Below are 19,601 nucleotides of genomic sequence, written 5' to 3' on the forward strand. Positions count from 1 at the left end.
CCTGTTCTCAAACACACACATAAACAGTTGTGGTGTGGACACTTTTGTTTTATGTGACATCGATATAAAAATAGATGTCTAAATATATCAGTTCAGCCTCTTGATTAAATAACTGAGAACGAAAAAAACAATTCACTTCCCCGCTATCTGGTCCTGATTTGGCATTTTAGCCTTCCCTATGTTATTGTAGATGTGATACTGAACAACATGGCACAGAAAGCCACCTTGGGGGGCATCTGGGTGGCGTGGCAGTCTATTCCATTGCCTACCAACACGAGGATCACCGGTTCGAATCCCTGTGTTACCTCCGGCTTGGTCAGGCAGCCCTACAGACATAATTGGCCATGTCTGTGGGTGGGAAGCCAAATGTGGGTATGTGTCCTGGTCGCTGCACTAGTGACTCCTCTGGTCGGTCAGGTCCCCTGTTGGGGGGGGTAGCGTGATCCTCCCACGCGCTACGTCCCCCCTGGCGAAACTCCTCACTGTCAGGTAAAAAGAAGTGGCTGGCGACGCCACATGTATTGGAGGAGGCATGTGGTAGTCTGCAGCCCTCCCTGGATCAGCAGAGGGGGTGGAGCAGTGACCGGGAAGGCTTAGAAGAGAGGGGTAATTGGGCGGGTGAAATTGGGGAGAAAAGGGGGGGGGAATCCACACAAAAAAAAGAAAACCACCTTGAATTTGGCCTCACTATAGTAACAGTAATACACAGAATGTATTACAACTTGAGATCAGACAAGGAAAGTGAAGAAGACATCCTCAAACACCAATATCTTATACACTTAATTGGTAAGCCTAATCAGATTTCAATACTGAGCTTCCATGACTCTGTAAAATCCTAGCATGTTCTCCCAAGAACACACGTTACTCTCTTTTAGTCTGTTGAATCAGATGGATTCTCCAAATCCATCTGATCTCCTTTGCTTTTTTTTATTTTTTCAATCTGTCTCCCTCTCCCTCTGCACCAACCAAACACCAACACAAAGAAATGCAAACTGCTCTTGATCACACATGTACTGTGAGTACTGAGAATTGAATCTTAACTTTAATTTTGCATTACTTAGAGGAAGATAAAAGCATAGGCAAATTACCAGAGGTTTTGTATGTATGAGCAGTGAAAAGTGCCCACCAAGGTTAATCCTTAAACGTGACATCACACAAGGTCTTTAGAATAGGACAGTGCCGATAACCATAACTCTTCTCCTGACCGCGGCCTTGCATGATATAAGATGATAGTGGCTTGACCTACACATCATCCAGAATGTGCAGAGCTTTGAAGAGAGCAATTCCTCCTATCTTTATGCACCTCCTTAATTTTTCTTGCCAAATCTTTAACTAGCCTTGAGTTATTTGCATATCCCAACAACAATCAATACCACTGCTGTATAATTATGTTATATTTTACTTAAGAAATATTGAGCGGAGGTGTTTTATGGTGCCACCCGCGGTCATACTTTTTTAAATTGGACCTGGTGTGTATCGCTTCTGTTCATGCATAAACACAGTAAAAACCTAAATAAGCAGCTCCTGCTTAAGAACTTTCCTTACAGTTTAACATTGCAATGATTTCTCTTATAATAATTTCTTCGGCAAATTAAGCTACATCGTTTTCTGTTTTAGTTTTTTTTTCTTCTTTTAACTAGCCTACTACAACATGAAATAATTCCTCCAATCAACAGGTCAAATTAATTGTCTCATTGTTTTTAACTTTCCAGCCCCTCCTCATCTAATTGAGAAACCCCAAGATATCCAGAAGCCCATTGATGACTCGCTGATGTGGGAGTGTAAAGCCACGGGGAAGCCCAAGCCCTCTTACAGGTGGATGAAAAACGGAGAGAATCTGGAGGCAGTCGAGGTGAGATATGCTGGGCAGTGGCATCTTTTCATAAGGAAAAAATAAAGTTTTCTTTGCCATAGTTACACTTATGACAGCACCTTTGGAGCAAATATCGCTTGGGCAGTCAGTGTTGCTGAGTTCCTCTTACAGTAGGGGCCCTGCATTGTCAAAGAAGTGCTACACTGCTTGCTCAGGCTTTCTTACCTACTGTGTATTGTGAGGTTCTTTACTTCACAATATAAAGGGGACAGATGGTGTCAGGCACTCTGTTTGGCTTGTTAAAAGACCAGACTGTGAACAAGCCAAGAATACCAAACTGTCAACAAGCCCATAGTCCTGAAAGTGGTTTGATTTAGGAGCTACCCCAATCTTCTGTTTAATCTCTCTTCCTTGAGTGCAGTTATTTATCCTGTGCCACTAAGCAGAATAAACAAGGTTCTTCATGCAAACACTATTTCCTGAATGTACTTTAGCACAATGCCTTCTTTGAATTCCCATTATAAGAACAATGATGACAGACTAGCATAGCATCATGGCAAACAGACCCCTGATTACTTTACTTGTTTATCTTAAATGGCGAAAAAAATGAACTGTGTGTGAGAAATTAAGTTTTCATTTTAGCATTTGCAAAGTTATGATTTCACATACCTTCATTAATACTCCTTTATCATAGCTATTGGGTTCTGTAGCCCCAGCATTTTGAAAAGATCGATCACTATCAGGGATACACAGCTGGGATCTGATCAGTAGAGTTCATGTAAATTTACCTCATTATGCAAAAATAGTCACAAGCGCACTGGAGGGCATCAGTGCTAAGGTGTTGTACGTGAAATTGGAAGGAGCAAAGCTTGTTTAAATAGTACTAGAGGCAAAGCTCCAAACAACAAATTGTTTTTCTCATTTGGGAAAAATTGGCTTGAATAATCAAACATTTGTTAAGTAAATGAAAAACATTTTTACCAGGACCCTTATGAGATCATACGATTTGTTGTTGTTTTTGTTGTTTTTTAAAAAACATTTTTCAGTCAATTAAGGTGCACATCATGTTCATCACCATGGATTAAAATCTGTTTTAATACCTTTGTCTCGTTGCATATAAATAGCATGCAATAGTTGATTAAAGACCGAGCTCTGATGTTGAATTTTGTCCATCAGACTTTCCTTACTCCAGGACAAAATAAATAGATTCATTCAAAATGCATGTGTGAATGGATTAATCAGAAGAGTTGTTGTTTGAAATGCCACCATTAACCACAGTAGCTTAATCACCGGAGGAGGTAAAGGTCATTGATGTGGGGAGAGGAGGGAGGAGAAGGCACCATTTGTTGTTATTCACAACAGTAAATCAATCCAGACCTTTCTGATTATTCCATTTATTAGGAACATCTCAGCTGATTTATTTTTTGCGCATGATTTTCTAACTTTTAGCCACGGTGGTTGTGGAATCAATGCTGTAGACATTTTAAATGTTTTTCACATCCCTCTCCACTATCATTAATATATTGTGCTATTCATAACAGGCATCCCTGATAAGGATGACCTAAAAGAGATGTCTTTGACATGCAGCACAAGAAAATGATCATATTCTCATTATGCAAATTGACATATATGCAATAACAAAGATTATGGCTATTTCACATGTATACATTACCGTTTTATTGAATAAATATAACTAGTAACAGGCACCAACCTCTTTAGGCCCTACAGAACAGTTTGGATAAAAAAAAGAAGAAGCATGGATTCTAAAAGACACAAGAAAAGCTCCACGTGGATCTTCGTACATGCTGGATTGAGAGCTTCTCACAGTTTCAGCAGACTTTTCAGCAGCACATTTGTGCAGCAAATATATTGTCCCACCTCTGCCCAAAGGTGCTGTAGTGGGTTGAGATGTGAGGGCTTTGCAAGCGATGGGAGTAGACCAAAGCCTCTATAATGTTTCTGGAACCAACTTCAGATGATGTGTGCTTTGTGAAATGGCACATTATCCTCCCGGAAATTTGAAAATAAGGACATTGTGGCCATGACGGGAAGTGCTTGGAAAGCGTCAATGTTTAGGCACATCAATGTTGTCATGTTCAAAAGACACTTAATTGAAACTAAGGGGTCTGGCACCCACCAAGAAAACATTCTCTACAGCATTTGACCACCACTACCAGCCACTGTTTTTTACACAATGCTGAATAGATTCATGGATATTGTGCTTTTTATGTCGACTTCTGCTAGCATCATTTCACAACAGAAACATTGATTTGCCGGAGTAGTTGATGGCTTTTTGTTCTCCAGTCTTTCAGTTTTGGTGATCATATGCCTACTGGGCACTGGCTTCATCTTGTTCACCGCTTACAAAATTAAAGCCTCGCTCTATCTTCTGTCGCCATTGCCTAACTGCCTCAAGGTTGAATAAATTGTGTTCTGAGATGCCCTCCTGTCCAGCATTTTTATACTGAGGTGTTATTTGCATGATTGTGCTTCATCTGTTTGTTCCAATTAGTGTTTCAATCTTTCTCTGACCTCTCCAATAATCAAGGTATTCTCCACAACAGTGCCCTGAGTACTTGTTTATCCCGTTTGTGAGGAAAATCACAAGAGGGCAGCCATTTCTGAGATGCAGAAATTGGTGCTCTGTACCAGTGACCAAACCATATACAAACCCCAATTCCCCTCCCCCCTTTTATCCCCAATTGTACCCAGCAAATTACCCCACTCTTCCGAGCTGTCCCAGTCACTGCTTCACCCCTTCTGCCGATCCGAGGAGGGCTGCAGACTATACCACATGCCTCCAACGATACATGTGGAGTCGGCAGCCGCTTCTTTTCACCTAACAGTGAGGAATTACACCAGGGGGATGTAACATGTGGGAAGATCACACTATTCCCCCCAGTTCCCCCTCCCCCCTGAACAGGTGCCCCAACCGACCACAGCAGGCACTGATGCAACGACCGAGACACAGACCCACGTCCAGCTTCCTACCAGCAGACATGGACAACTGTGTTTGTAGGGATGCTGGAGGTAACACGGGGATTCAAACCAGCGATCCCCGTGTTGGTAGGCAATGGAATAGACCGCTACACTACCCAGATGCCCTACAAACCCCAATTTAACATTTAGTTAAACAGTAACTGAATCTTTTAACCCATTCAGTGTGTTCTAACTTCTGAGTCAAATCTACTTTGATCACCATCTTGTGATGCAAGCTGCGAAAGAAGAAATGCTAATAATTAAAATGGACACCCGTTGTATGTTGCTAGATACATCACAAATGATGGTAGTTATGTTAAACATATCCTCTTTTCAGTATATGCCTTTTCTTGTGAGAAATTCTCAAAAAGTCATCAAAGTTTCTGCCGCTCTTGGCTGTATATCTACTTCATCTTCAGCTTTCGGCTTTATTGTCCCAAGGTAAATTTGGTTTGCAGCCAAGGTATAAAAATACTTGTGAGAACTCGTAAAAAAATATATTGTAAAAGCCATTACATATAGTGGAGACACTGTAAATCAGCATATCATTTGTTTTCATATTGGGTACGCAGAATCAATGGCATGAAGGGGAAAACTGAAACTCCTCATGAAAAGGATGATCAGGGAAGTCAGGGATAGAGTTGGCTCTCCTAATGACCTGCTAGGAAAAATATCCAGGAGCTGGGCAAGGCTGTCCCCTTACCCACAACTCAGACCAGCCTCAAAGCTGCTTTTTATTTCCTACGCTATGGCTGGCAAGCCAGGCAACAGTACTAAAAGTCAGGACAGATTAAATAATCTATGTTCAGTTAGTTATGCAGAGTACCTCTAAGTTCAGATGTAGCCAAAATAAGTCATGACACAACATACCAGTGTGTGGTATTTTCCACGATGATATTTTGACAGGCCTTAAAGGAAAACTTTGTTTTTAACTTTATTTTGTATTGTTAATAATGATAATAATGATAATGGATTGGCATTCGGGTGGCGTGGTGGTCTATTCTGTTGCCTACCAACACGGGGATCGCTGATTTGACTCCCCGTGTTAACTCCAGCTTGGTCAGGCGTCCCTACAGACACAATTGGCCGTGTCTGTGGGTGGGAAGCCGGATGTGGGTATGTGTCCTGGTCACTGCACTAGCGCCTCCTCTGGTCGGTCAGGGCGCCTTTTCAGGGGGGAAGGGGAACTGGGGGAGATAGCATGATCCTCCCACGTGCTATGTCCCTCTGGCGAAACTCCTCACTGTCAGGTGAAAAGAAGTGGCTGGCGGCTCCACATGTATCAGAGGAGGCATGTGGTAGTCTGCAGCCCTCCCCGGATCGGCAGAGGGGGTGGAGTAGAGACCGGGATGGCTCAGAAGAGTGGGATAATTGGCCAGATACAATTGGGTAGAAAAGAGGGGAAAACATTAAAAAAAAGCAATAATAATAATAATTTAAATAATAATGAATTACATTTATATAGCGCCCAAAGTGCTTCACAGTGAAGGGAGGAAACTCACCTCAACCACCACCAATGTGCAGTACCCACCTGATTGATGCACGGCAGCCATTTTGCACAAGAACGCTCACCACACATCAGCTTGAGGTGGAGAGGGAGGAATCGAGAGTCAAAGAGTCAATCAAAGCAATGGATAGCATCGATCCATTCATTATTCAAGCTGCCTACGCCAATCAGGGTCGCGGTACGCTTGAGCTATGCCAGCAGACATTGGGCGGCAGGCAGGGAGATGCCCTGTACAGGCTGCCAGTCCAATATGGATAGCAATGGATAGCAGAATCTTTTAAATGGAGTTGGTATTGAGCAAGCTTGCGCTAGCTGACTGCTGTGCACCACGCTGTAAGATAATCCTTCAGAGCAATATCACTCACTGAATAACATCCATGAAAAGAGCTATTTTTTGCGCTGAAATGTTCAGAATTTTTTGAGAGGAGTCTGAAAAGCCTTAGCCACGATATCAATCATGAAATGATATAATTTAGATAGCAATCTATTTCTAACCCAGACCAGAAGTGAAAGGAGTTAGTTGTAATAAGAAGACAACAGTAGAAGCGTCACATAGCTGGAGAGAAGTGCAAAATCGAAAATACAAAAAAGGTCTGTCACTGGGTAGACTGACTGTGCTGGGATTGTCTTATAATAATGAAAGGTGTTTTCAGCCTCCCTTAAAACATTTTGTGTCTGTTAGTGCCAAAAAAAGATCTCTTTAGTGGACGTTATTTGGCAAGCACTATTGGCCCGAGGGATTACATTGCAACTTGGTATGCAACAGACAATGGATGTGAGGTTGCCCAATACCGAATTATTAAAATAAATAAATAAATTCTGCTACCCAGCACTCACTTTGATATGAGTCCTTAAGATAGGGAAATAGAGCTAAGTTTAAAAAATACCAGAGTTTTCCTTTAACTGTAGCCTCTTAAGGATGAGCAGGGTAACCGTGCGATCACAATGCATTTAGAGGTTTTTCTTTTTCTTTTTTCCTTCATCTTGATCTCTGGAAGTTGAGCATTTTTTGTGCTATTTATAAGGGAGAGAACCCCACACTGAAGCCCCTGCATCTTTAGCCCCTCTCTCTCCAGGATTAATTAGCTGTGAAATCAAAGGGAAACTAAAGAGAAGGATTCAGCCCATTTTGCGGAGCATTAAGTTTTCCTGCAGATTGGCTTAATGTAGCTGAGCCAAGCTTACTCTCATCAGAACCCTCATTTTGTAGCCTTTAAATTCCAGAAATGGTGAACTCAGTCTAATTATCATGATGCAATCCATCCAATTCTGAATTTTTATTATTATTATTATTAATAATAGTAATAATAATAATAATTATAACTAGACCTGCAGGCAGGTACTAACCTCCGCACAAGTCGTACTGGAGGCCTGGAGTCCATGCAATTCGGACATGCAGACCCATGGGCCAAATGCAAGCTGAGAGCAGCACAGAGCTAGGAGGGCTTAAAAAGGGGTTTAAAGGTATTGAGGAGTGAGGTTAAGATTTACACGTAACAGACCTAAAACATGACACTGGCATAATTTGTATTACAGAAATGTGGTTGCAAGACAATGCACCACATGATAATATTGCAATGCCAGGATGGACATTTCATTATAGTCAGGTCTCAGTCATACAGCAACATAGCAATTTTCTCTGGTTTACAAAATGAACAACATGGTGATATTTGTCTTGCATCACAAAAACCACATCATCTGTAAGATTCTACAAGTGTCATGTAGTGACTTGGAGCCGTAATGTTTAATGTTCAGCCTATGAACCACAATTTCATAGTGCTGTATAGACTCCCATTATACAAAATTGGCCTATTCAAAACACCTGACTACTGTCGTTTGTCATTTTATTCAACTCTCAGGAGGCACAATAATTATGGGTGATGTTAATGGCAATGCACTTGTTTTGAAATCGATGGAAAACTTCATGCAAGGTTACAGTCAAATTGCAACCACACCAACAACAGAAAATATGAGTTATTGATCACATTTACATAAAAGACATTGATCCTAAAATTGTTAATATGGAAATAATGTCCACATACTACAGCTACTATGGATGTATTTCTATGAATATCTTACTTGATAGATGTAACATGTTATATTCCTGTGCTATAAAGAGCGAACAAACGGAGGAACGTTTAGCCTTGTCACAACTTTATTCAACTTCCTGTTTCCCCCGGGGAGTCCCTCACCCACTCTCTTCCCCACCTCCATACATATCCAAAGGAGTTGAATCAAGTGCTACTGGACTTGGTATATATCCGTGAAGACGTTTCGCCTCTCATCCAAGAGGCTTCCTCAGTTCGTGCCTTCCTGACTAGACCAAGCTAGTCTGACTGGCTGGTGATGAGACTCAGAATTTATCCTCTAGGAGTCGTTGTCAGAGTTATTGATATGCGTGGCTCTTTGTGATCCGATGTTTACCAACGCCTGTCGCTAACAGAGCCATAGGTATGAGTGGCTCTTTTGTGTACCGATGTTTGGCCGCACCCGTCGTTATATGCGTGGCTCTCCTGTGCTCCGATGTCCAGCCGGGCCTGTCGCCATCGGAGCTATTAATTTGCATTTGTTTAGCAGCGACGGTCGTTGGGGGTGTTAGTTTCGACTTCGTTATTCAGTGGTCATGAGAGTCGTTGGAGCCGTTAGTGACCGACTGTTGTTCTTGGAGGCTAGGCTTCTTGAGTCTGCTGGGTAGAGATGAAAGGGCGGCATTGTAAGTGGGAGATAGGTGGTGTCGCAGACCTCCTCCTCTGTTGAGGGATGGTTTTTCCAGATTAGCATAGATGGCTTCCTTCACCCCTCTTTCAAACCATCTATCTTCTCTGTCCAAAATGTGTACGTCGCTGTCCTCGAAGGAGTGTGTCTTCTCCTTTAGGTGTAGATAAACTGCTGAGTCTTGTCCTGAGGAGTTTGGCCTTCTGTGTTGGGCCATCCGTTTGTGTAGTGGTTGTTTGGTTTCTCCTATGTATAGATCGGTGCAATCCTCATTGCATTGTACAGCATACACCAGATTTCTTTTCCGGGTGTGTGGTACATGGTCTTTGGGATGAACCAGTCTTTGTCGGAGTGTGTTGCTGGGTTTGAAGTATACCGGGATGCGGTGTTTGTTGAAAATTCTCCTGAGTTTCCCGGAGACCCCAGAGACATACAGGATGACTGTGCTATTCCTTCTGTTCCTTTTCTCCTCATCGCTCACCCGGTTGGTCTTTTTGGGATGTGTTGCATTTTTTACAAAGGTCCAACTGGGGTAGCCGCAGGGTTTTAAAGCTTCCCTCAGGTGTTTGTGTTCTTCTCGTTGGGCCTGAGTGCTGCCGGGCACATTGTCAGCTCTGTGTTGTAGAGTTCTGATGACGCTCAGTTTGTGTTCCAGCGGGTGGTGTGAGTCGAAAAGTAGATATTGGTCTGTGTGTGTAGGTTTCCTGTAAATCCCAAATTGGAGGCTCCTGTCTTCCCCAATGTGGACGTCACAGTCCAAGAAGGGCAAACTGTTGTTCTTTACGTCTTCCCTTGTGAACTTAATGTTCTTGTCCACTGAGTTGATGTGTTTGGTAAACGCTTGCACCTCTTGTGTTTGGATTTTGACCCATGTGTCGTCCACATATCTGAACCAGTGGCTCGGAGGTGTTCCTCTGAAGGAGTTCAGGGCCCTGTGTTCTTACTCTTCCATATATAAGTTGGCCACAATGGGCGATACTGGTGAGCCCATTGCACAGCCGTGTTTCTGTCTGTAAAACTGGCCCCTGAATTGGAAATATGTAGTGTTCAGGCAAAGGTCCAGTAGTTGGCAAATCTGGTCTGGGCTGAGGTTGGTGCTATTGTGGAGGTTATCGTCCGGTAGCAAACGTTGCCTCACAGTTTCCAAAGCCTCCATGGTTGGGATGCAGGTGAATAACGAGGTCACGTCGTAGGATACCATGGTTTCATCTGGTTCCAGTTTTACACCTTGGACCTTGTCCACGAAGTCAATGGAGTTTTGGATATGGTGAGGTGTTTCGCCCACTAAAGGGGTCAAGATGTTGGCTATATGTTTGGCAATGTTGTACGTGACCGAGTTTATGCTGCTGACGACAGGCTTGAGGGGGGTTCCATCTTTATGGATCTTAGGGAGTCCGTATATGCATGGAATGTGAACTTGTGGGTAGAGACGTTGGTATTGTATCCGATCAATGGTTCCTCCTTTCTGTAGTTTCTGTAGATATTCTATTATTCTCCTCTTGTAACCACTAGTTGGATCGCGTCTCAGAGGTTCATAGGTGTCAGTGTCGCTGAGTAATGACATGATCTTGGCATGGTAGTCTGTTGGGTTGAGGATAACCATGCCTCTCCCCTTATCTGCTGGAAGGATAGTGATGCTTTCATCCTTGCTCAGGGCTGTCACGGCTTTCCTTTCCTCCATGGTTAGGTTGGAAGGAGGGAGTTTCGCATTGGATTGACTTGATTCAACTCCTTTGGATAACCATGACCTCGATGAAGGAGAACATTCACAGACACCTCCATACATACATACATTCCTACATACTATCACTACATCTCCCCATTTGGAAGTACCAGCATTTCTTCAAATAGTTGTTTACTTTTCCTGTACTTACAAATAAACATGAGTTCAATTGTTTTTCAATTATGAATGTATGTAATCAACTGTTACCATAGTGTAACGTGCATGGATAAGTAGACACGTTGGCCCTTGACTAACGGGTCGGACCCTTTAGTCGACTGGTTAACGTTGTCGCTTGCGGAGCAGGAGACACGGGTTCACGTCTCGGTTGTGGTGACGGTCTCCCAGACTGCCCCCCGAATTCGCTACATTGGTGTCAGAAGTGGGATGGTGCGACCGTGAGGTCATCGGAAGCGCGTGCGCCCAGAAGCGTGAGGGAGTTGATATGCTGAAGCGCGGGGGCACGCTTCCCGAAGGAGGGGGTAGTGTAACGTGCATGGATGAGTAGAAACATTGGTCCTTGATTAACGGGTTGGACCCTTTAGTCGACTGGTTAATGTTGTCGCTTGCGGAGCGGGAGACACGAGTTCGCGTCCCGGCTGTGGTGACGGTCTCCCAGACTGCCCCCCGAATTCGCTACAATACTTTCCAGGATAACATTTACATTCAAAATCATAAACCATTGAGACTAACTTACTTGTGCAGTGTGCGACATTCTTTAAACAAAACAAAGAACATAGAATGTCTTTCTCGCCCTGAAGAAAGCCACTTCATTTTTTGTCATTGAACAGTTATTTGGTTACAGTTGATTTTTTCTCTGCATTTAACCCATCCTATAGTATAGGAGCAGTGGGCAGCTGCAGCGCCTGGGGACCAATTCCAGTTCTTCTTTCCATTGCCTTGGTCAGGGGCACAGCCAGGAGTATTAACCCTAACATGCATGTCTTTTTTTGATGGTGGGAGGAAACCGGAGCACCTGGAGGAAACCCACGCAGACACCGGAAGAACATGCAAACTCCACTCAGAAAGGACCTGGGATGGCCTGGGGTTTGAACCCAGGACCTTCTTGCTGTGAGGCAACAGTGCTAACCACTGGGCCGCTGTGCCTACCTAGGTGTCAGGGTGGACTACCTGGGACCCCCAAAACTGTGCAGAGATTATTATGCCCTGTAAAACTACAGTTGATTAGGGAATGTGCCAGTGCTTTGCTACATCGTCCACAGCTCTTCTGTCCTTTTTGAAACCCGTTTTGACCCTTACCATGGCCACTATTGTCCTGTCTGAGTTCCTCTTTTAAATATTCTCTTGAATTTCAGTATGTCCATATGTGCTTCTTTCTGGTCTGTGTTAATTGTCTTGGGCACAGTGGGTTGCTGTTTCTTGATTTCTCCGTGTTGTCTGATTTTTAGAACAGCTTTTGCCAGTGTTAGTTCACTATCTAGCTGCAGGCTCTCTGACAGGCCATTGTGTCTTATAGCTGCCACTAACCTGTCCGAAATCATTTCCTCCTGAAGCACACCATATTGGTAGTGTTCTACTGGTTTATAAATTACAGAGATGAAAAATTCAGCTCATTCCCCTGGCTACTGGCATCTTTTGTTAAATTGAGCCCATTCATAGATCACATTATGTTTACAAATGAAGTATTTCTGAAGTACTTCTTTTGGTCTGCTTCATTTAAGCCCAGTGTGCACAAAATACCATCAGCTTTATCACCCATAGTGTAAACTAATGAGTTTACTTAATATTTGGCAATTTGGAACCTTTTGGCAATTTGGAACCTTTCAAATCGGTGAATCCAACTGGGTCAATTAGAAAGTCTGAGAAATCAAAATTTTCAGGTGGGCTTATGGAGAACAGGGAATCCACTGTTTGTTTTCTTTTTGAGCAGGCTCACACAGTGCTGTATCCTAGCACACAGCCTCTCCTCAACATGCCAGCTCTCTGCTACTCTACACTTTCTAAATCCTAGCTAGCTTAGCTTAGCTTATCTTCGACCTGGACTTACTCTACACAATCGTCCATTTTTGTTTGCCAGGAAAACTTTCTTCAGGATTTCCAACCTTATCTGTAACGGGATTCAGTGCTTCTGACACCATGTACGATGTTATATTCCTGTTTGTAAGAAACCTAATTTAGAGCCCTGTCCCTAAGTAACTACAGACCAATCTCTGAATTGTCTTTTCTGTCTAAGGTTCTGGAGAGAGTAATTTCTTCTCAATTGATTTCTTTTATGAACACTAATACTGTTTTTAATAGTTGTCAGTCTGGTTTTAGAGCACTTCATAGTACCGAGACAGCTCTACTTAAGGTCACTAATTACCTACTGCTGACTGCGGACAGAGGTGACTGCTTGATTTTAGTTCTTTTAGATTTAAGTGCTGCCTTTGACATGGTCAATCACAACATCCTCTTACATCACTTAGAGACTTGGGTTGGGGCATCAAGGGCTCGGCTCTTAGCTTATTACACTCTTACCTCACCAACAGAACTTTTTCTGTTGTTCTAGGTAACTCTACCCCCTCGGTGGCTCAGTTGAGTTGTGGTGTCCCTAAAGGCTCAGTTCTTGGCCCCCTTCTCTTTTCTTTTTCTATATACCTGCTGCCCCTTGGCCAGATCATTCAAAATCACAATGTGCTCTACCATTTTTATGCTGATGACAATCAGTTATACATGCCACTAAAACCCACAGACCCTAGTGCCCTAGCAAATCTCACAACTTTCCTCTTTGACATTAAATTCTGGATGTCCAATTTTTTTTCTTCAAATTTGATGAGGATAACTCTGAGGTCATTCTGTTCGGCCCCATAAATTCCATCAGCCCTTTTGTTACTAATCTTTGTGGTCTGTCAGGTAGTCTTAACCAGGCTGCTAGGAATCTTAGGCTAATATTCAATGCTAACCTCAGTTTTGATAATCAAATCAAACATGTTGTTCAGTCATAATTTCTCCTGCTCAAGCTAATCTCCAAAATTAGGTCAATTTTATCAATTGCCAATCTGCAAAAAGTTGTACATGCTTTTATCTATTCTCAGCTTGACTATTGTAGTGCACTTTATTCTGGTATCAGCAAGGGCTCCCTCCACTGTCTGCAGTTGGTACAAAACACCACTGCTCGGCTCATTACCGAGACAAAGAGGCATGACCATATCACGCCTGCGCTTGCCACCCTACACTGGCTCCCTGTTATATTTTGAATTGATTTTAAAATTTAATGCTCACTTTTTTAATTGGTCTTGCTCCTACATACATTTGTGATTTTTTGACCTGGTATAAGACCCTCGACCATTAAGATCTGCAGGTGGAGCCCTGCTGGTTATTCCCAGGTCTCAGTTTGTTCAAAGGGTGATTGGGCTTTTGGTGTTAGAGCCCCCACACTATGGAACTCTCTTCCTGTTAAACTAAGACAAACTAAGTCTCTAGCTTCTTTTAAAATGTGTCTTAAAACTTTTCTTTTTATGAAAGCTTTTACAAATTTATTTATTAAATGTATTTAATTATCTATACTGTTTTTATTTTTACTTATTGATCTTAATCTTGTTTTTGCCTTGTCTGGTTTTATTTCTTTGTAAAGCACTTTGTAACATTGTTTTAGAAAAGTGCTATATAAGTAAAGTTATTATTATTATTATTATTATTATTATTATTATTATTATTGCTATGAAAACCTAAAAGATGGGAGATGTTTCGCCTTGTCACAACTTTATTCAACTTCCTGTTTCCCCAGGGGAGTCCCTCTCCCACTCTCTTCCCCACCTCCATGCATACATACATTCCTACATACTATCACTTCATCTCCCCATTTGGAAGTACCAGCATTTCTTCAAATAGTTGTTTGCTTTGCCTGTACTTGAAGCAGCAATAATTAGCAGCGCTGTCTTCGGGAGGGGGGCGGAGTCGGTTTGTGTTCGTCACATGAATGTGTCTGTCGGAAAAAGCAGTGGTTCGGCCTGGATTCGCCTTGTCACACGAGGCCGGAGAGGTGCAGTTGGCGAACGCATGCAATACGAGGGTGGGTGTTTGAACTCGAATAGGGAGCGATTGGCCACTAAATGGAGAAAAAAGGGAAAAATCAGAAATAAATTTAAAAAAAAACTGCAACGCCTCGGTGGTAGTCATGGTGCGTCTGAAACGGCGGATGTACCCAGACATGTTGGAAATAATACTTGAAAAACAAAACGGAAAAAACATATTGCTAATCGAACAAACGTAACAAGGTCTATAAAACGTGAAATGTAAAAAAAACAACGTTGCGAAGGAAATGACACGAACAACACGTCGTAAATAGTGACATGACGCGCATGATGACGCGCCAATTACGCGCGGTGATTTTGACCGCTCATGGTCATTTTAAGTACATCTTATAAATTGTTTTTGTGCAATTGTTCTAAAATTCATGTTAATGTAAATATATGCAATTTTAGGATCGTTCAGGGAGCGGCAGACCTGTATCCTTTTTTCTTTTTTTCTTTTTTAACAGTTATCAAACTTTGAAAATACAAAACTGTTAAAATGACCACCTTGGTCATTCTAGTAGTTTTTAAAGTTTTAAAGTAAAGCTATTGTGTCAAGAAAAGATGGCACGACATTTTGTTAGAACTTCTGCACTTGCATTACGTTTAAATACGTGCCTTGATAACGCCAAAAATGTTGGGCCTAATTCTTAAAATCAATGAAAAATAGAGAACTGCAATAATGTTTTGTCTCTTGCTTACCTAGGCATCCACTGCAGCATATTGAATCGAAATCGTGAGCCCTGAATCTGAGTCGTGAGACGTATCGAACCGTAAGATTTGTGAATCGTCACATCCCATACATACATACATACATACATACATACATACATACATACATACATACATACATACATACATACGTACATACATGCGGTCCTACGTATATACTATCACTGCAAGACTAGGGCCTGCAAAATTCACTGTAAAGTAGATTTTGCATAGATTACACTTTGTGAAAAGCGGAAAACTGGCGCCAAATTTTGCACAGCGCCTCAGTGGGACACGGTGAACCACTGAGCCGAGTTTTGTGTTAATAGAACTGAATATTGCCAAGGTATGCCACACTTCCTTTTATGACTGAAGTTGTTCCTTTATAACTTTTGCTTTTTGCATTTTCGCAATTTTGTGATAAACGCACTACCTAGTAGCCGATTGGCACCACAATTTGCACAGAGCCTCGGGCTGACATGGGAAACTGCTTGGTCGGGTTTTGTGTTAATAGGTCTGATTGTTGCCGAAATATGCAACATGTCCGTTTTTGACTGTAAACTAGAGGAAGTTGTTCCTTTATAACGTTTGCATATTTTGTTTTGGATTATCAAAATTATTTTAATAACTTTTGACCATGAGGGTCCATAGACTCTAGGTTCAGAGTCATAGGAGTTTGAAAAAGTAGGTTTCACAATTTTGCGGGGCAAAAAAAATTATAAGTGGAAATGGCGTGGTCAATATCTTGAGATTCAGGTGAATTCAGGGAACACATGCGTACAAAGATGAGTTTGAAAAGTAGGTTTTGCATGTTTTGTAATTTTGTTAAAAGCGCTACCTAGTGGCTGATTGGTGCCACATTTTGCACAGCGCCTCAGTGAGACATGGGAAGCTACTGAGCCGAATTTTAGGACTGATTGTTGCCGAGATATGCACTCCTTCCTGTTTTGACTGCAACCTAGAGGAAGTTGTTCCTTTATAACTTTAACATTTTTGGATTGTTAAAATTCTTTTGATAGCATTTGATCGTGAGGGTTCATAGAAGTTTCGTGCAGATAGGACTTACAGCATAGAAGGAGTTCGAAAAGGAAGGTTTTGCATATTTTGCAATTTTGTAAGGGGGGTTTACAGGCGTAAATGGGCGTGGTCTATATCTTGAGATTCAGTTCAATATAGAGAATACGTGCATGTAAGGGTTTGAATCTAGGATGTACAATCTGGGAGTTACTGGCCAAAAGGCGTTTACCTTGATTATAGCGCCACCTACTTGTGGACATGTCATTTGTGTTTGATGTATGTGTGCACCATTCAATACCTACCCTGACAATTTTACATACTACATAACTTTTATGATGTCTGTTGCAGTACCATATTTACCGATGGAATGATGATAATAATAATAATAATACAAATCTGAGCGATTACAATAGGGTTCCCAGCACCACTGGTAGTGAGCAACACTGCTTTGTGTGTGGCCCCCATCCCCCTTGGCTTGGACCCCTTATAATAATTATTATGTTTTTCAAACCACAATCAACCTTAGTTAACTAGATTGTTTTTGTTCCCCAATCTTTAGGGACAACGAATAATATGTTAATCCTTTAGCTCCATTCTTTCCCTGTTTTTCCCATGAGAGCAGAAATAATTTCTTGTTTTATTAAATCCTAAAGTGGAATGTCCCCTTGCATGTTTGTGAGGATAGACTTTTTTTGTACACAGTCAAATGAACATAAGCTTTTGAGTAGTTTCTGTTTTTGTTTCAAGATACAAATGGTTTGGGGCGTCCGGGTAGCAGAGAGGTCTATTCTGTTGCCTAACAACATGGGGATTGCCGGTACGAATCCCCGTGTTACCTCCGGCTTAGTCGGATGTCCCTACAGACACAATTGGCCGTGTCTGCGGATGGGAAGCCGGATGTGGGTATGTATCCTGGTCGCTGCACTAGCGCCTCCTCTGATCGGTCGGGGTGCCTGTTCGGGGAACTGGGGGGAATATAATGATCCTCCCACGCGCTACGTCCCCCTGGTGAAACTCCTCACTGTCAGGTGAAAAGAAGCAGCTGGCTATTCCACATGTATTGGAGGAGACGTGGTAGTCTGCAGTCCTCCCCGGATCGGCAGAGGGAGTGGAGCAGCTACCAGGACAGCTCGCAGGAGTGGGGTAATTGGCCGGATACAATTGGGGAGAAAAAGGAGGGGGGAATAAAAATGGGTCTAATTTCCAAAAAATATAGCTATATCAAATACTGTATATTAAAATGCTGTATAACTAATTACTTGTTGACTTTTACTTTTTAGGGCCATGTGGCTCATTCTCACAAAGATTGTGATTAGGGACAGCAGTGTTGTAGCTGTAGAAATTTGACGGCACTCAAATGACTAAAGTCTTCTTTTTTTTCCAACAGCCATGTCAATCATTTGTTTATGATAACTAACGCTGCACTTGTTTATGCAACACTGTGTCAAATGCATTGACCTGGTGTTGTTGGCAAATGACATTGCCAGTCATTTTCATTTAGCATAAGGCGTACAGATGGTCCCCCCAGGTTCCTACATGAAAAACTGCTGATTTGAGAGGAATGTCATGCTTAATTAATAGCAGCCATAAACGGGAGTGCTTCCCATTCACAGACCGATATACGCCATCATTTGCCTCCCTCTGCCAGCAGGGATGTTCGGCCCTTCGTATCCATAGTCACTAAGTGTTATGGAAATTTCGAGCACAACCTGCTCAAATACAGGATTACTTTGTGATCTTTCATTGAGGACAGTCTCTCTTTTAATGTGACAGTACCTTAATCCCCTGTGACTGGAGCTTGAGCTGCTCAGACAAGCCCATGGAAATGGGTCCTAATGACATTATGAGTGAGCCAGCGGAAAACACAGGAGATGAAGGGCACGGGAAGGCAGAACCTGACACAGCTGAAGAGAGACATATGAAAACCGCTCAAGGGCTTAATGCTGTTGTGAGAAAAGCAGTTCAGAGAGATAAAAATACCATATATTGCAGATTAAGCGGACAAAGTTTTTAGTTCATTAAACTCAACCATCCATTGAGGTCCTACTTTAATGGCCCACTAACAGCAAAGATTTCTCCTTCAGAAAGGTAGAGGGGGGTAGCTCGAACAGATAAAATAGAGATTGAGTGTGGCTGTGTACATAAGTGTACGTATACGGCACTTAGTATGTAAAGGGCATACCTTTCAGAAATGCAATTTTCACAGTGCAGTTTGCCATAGGCGTTACAATATTCCTTTCGTTCCCATCCCTGCCTCCTGCTTAAGGGGAAACACACCCTATGGTGTAGCTGCTGATATAAATAGGGCATAGTTTTATTTCACTCTCATAAACATGCAGATTGATTAGGGTCATTTTCTGCTAGCCTGCCTCCATCCACCCAAGCCTTTCCCTCCATTAGTGATGAAAACCTAGATTTATTGCCCCGTCTGTCACCTCCATGCTATGATTCTCAGGGCCACTGGCTGACTGCTTTTATGCAGATGAGCGCTGGGAATAAGGCATATTAAAGGCATGTGTCTCTGTGTTCATAGGATCGGATACAGGTCGCCAATGGAGCGCTGTCAATCAGTCGCCTGACTCTGGCCGACATAGGAATGTACCAGTGTGTCGCTGGTAATAAGCACGGTGAGGTCTACTCTAACGCTGAGCTCAGAGTCATAGGTAAGAAATAGAGAAGAAGGTGCAGTGCATTTGTTTGGGTGTGTGTGTGCATGTTTGAGCACCGTGTTAGCTTTTGTTTGTTTGCATGTGTGTGTGTGTGCGTGTGTGCACGTGTGTGTGCCGCACACGTGCCTGCGTGTATGGTTTTGGTGTGTTTTTTGGCATAAGTGTGCTTTTTTGTTTTTAGGTACACACTTTGCTCTTCCCTTGCTCCCTACCAGACTGTGTGGCCTCTAGCCCCTTCCTTACTGGTTGCTAATTGAAATGCATTAATTTTAAGATGAATGTGTCCGGGTGACAGTGATGTAAGCCAGAGCTCCTGTGTTCGCCAGCCTTACTCATCTGCCCTGACAAGCCCGTCACTCTCTTTTTCCAGGCTGGCTGCAAGCTCTCATTCACCATTGCATCTCCCTCGTCATTATTTTGTCAGGAGTTGGAATCAGACTCCACACAGCCAGCTGAG

The 19,601-nt window shown here is 42.5% G+C and overlaps 1 protein-coding gene across 1 annotated transcript in view; it reads left to right on the top strand.

The window, feature by feature from the left end:
- The window catches only part of cntn4 (contactin 4), a 68,211-nt gene that overhangs the window by 12,628 nt on the left and 35,982 nt on the right, over positions 1-19,601 (top strand). The window contains exons 4-5 of the mRNA XM_056273025.1: positions 1,713-1,852; positions 19,009-19,138. Coding sequence (XP_056129000.1) covers positions 1,713-1,852; positions 19,009-19,138 — 270 coding nt within the window. The remainder of the gene's footprint in view (positions 1-1,712; positions 1,853-19,008; positions 19,139-19,601) is intronic.

The sequence above is a fragment of the Lampris incognitus genome, chromosome 2 (assembly GCF_029633865.1).
Source record: "Lampris incognitus isolate fLamInc1 chromosome 2, fLamInc1.hap2, whole genome shotgun sequence".
Lineage (NCBI taxonomy): Eukaryota > Metazoa > Chordata > Actinopteri > Lampriformes > Lampridae > Lampris > Lampris incognitus.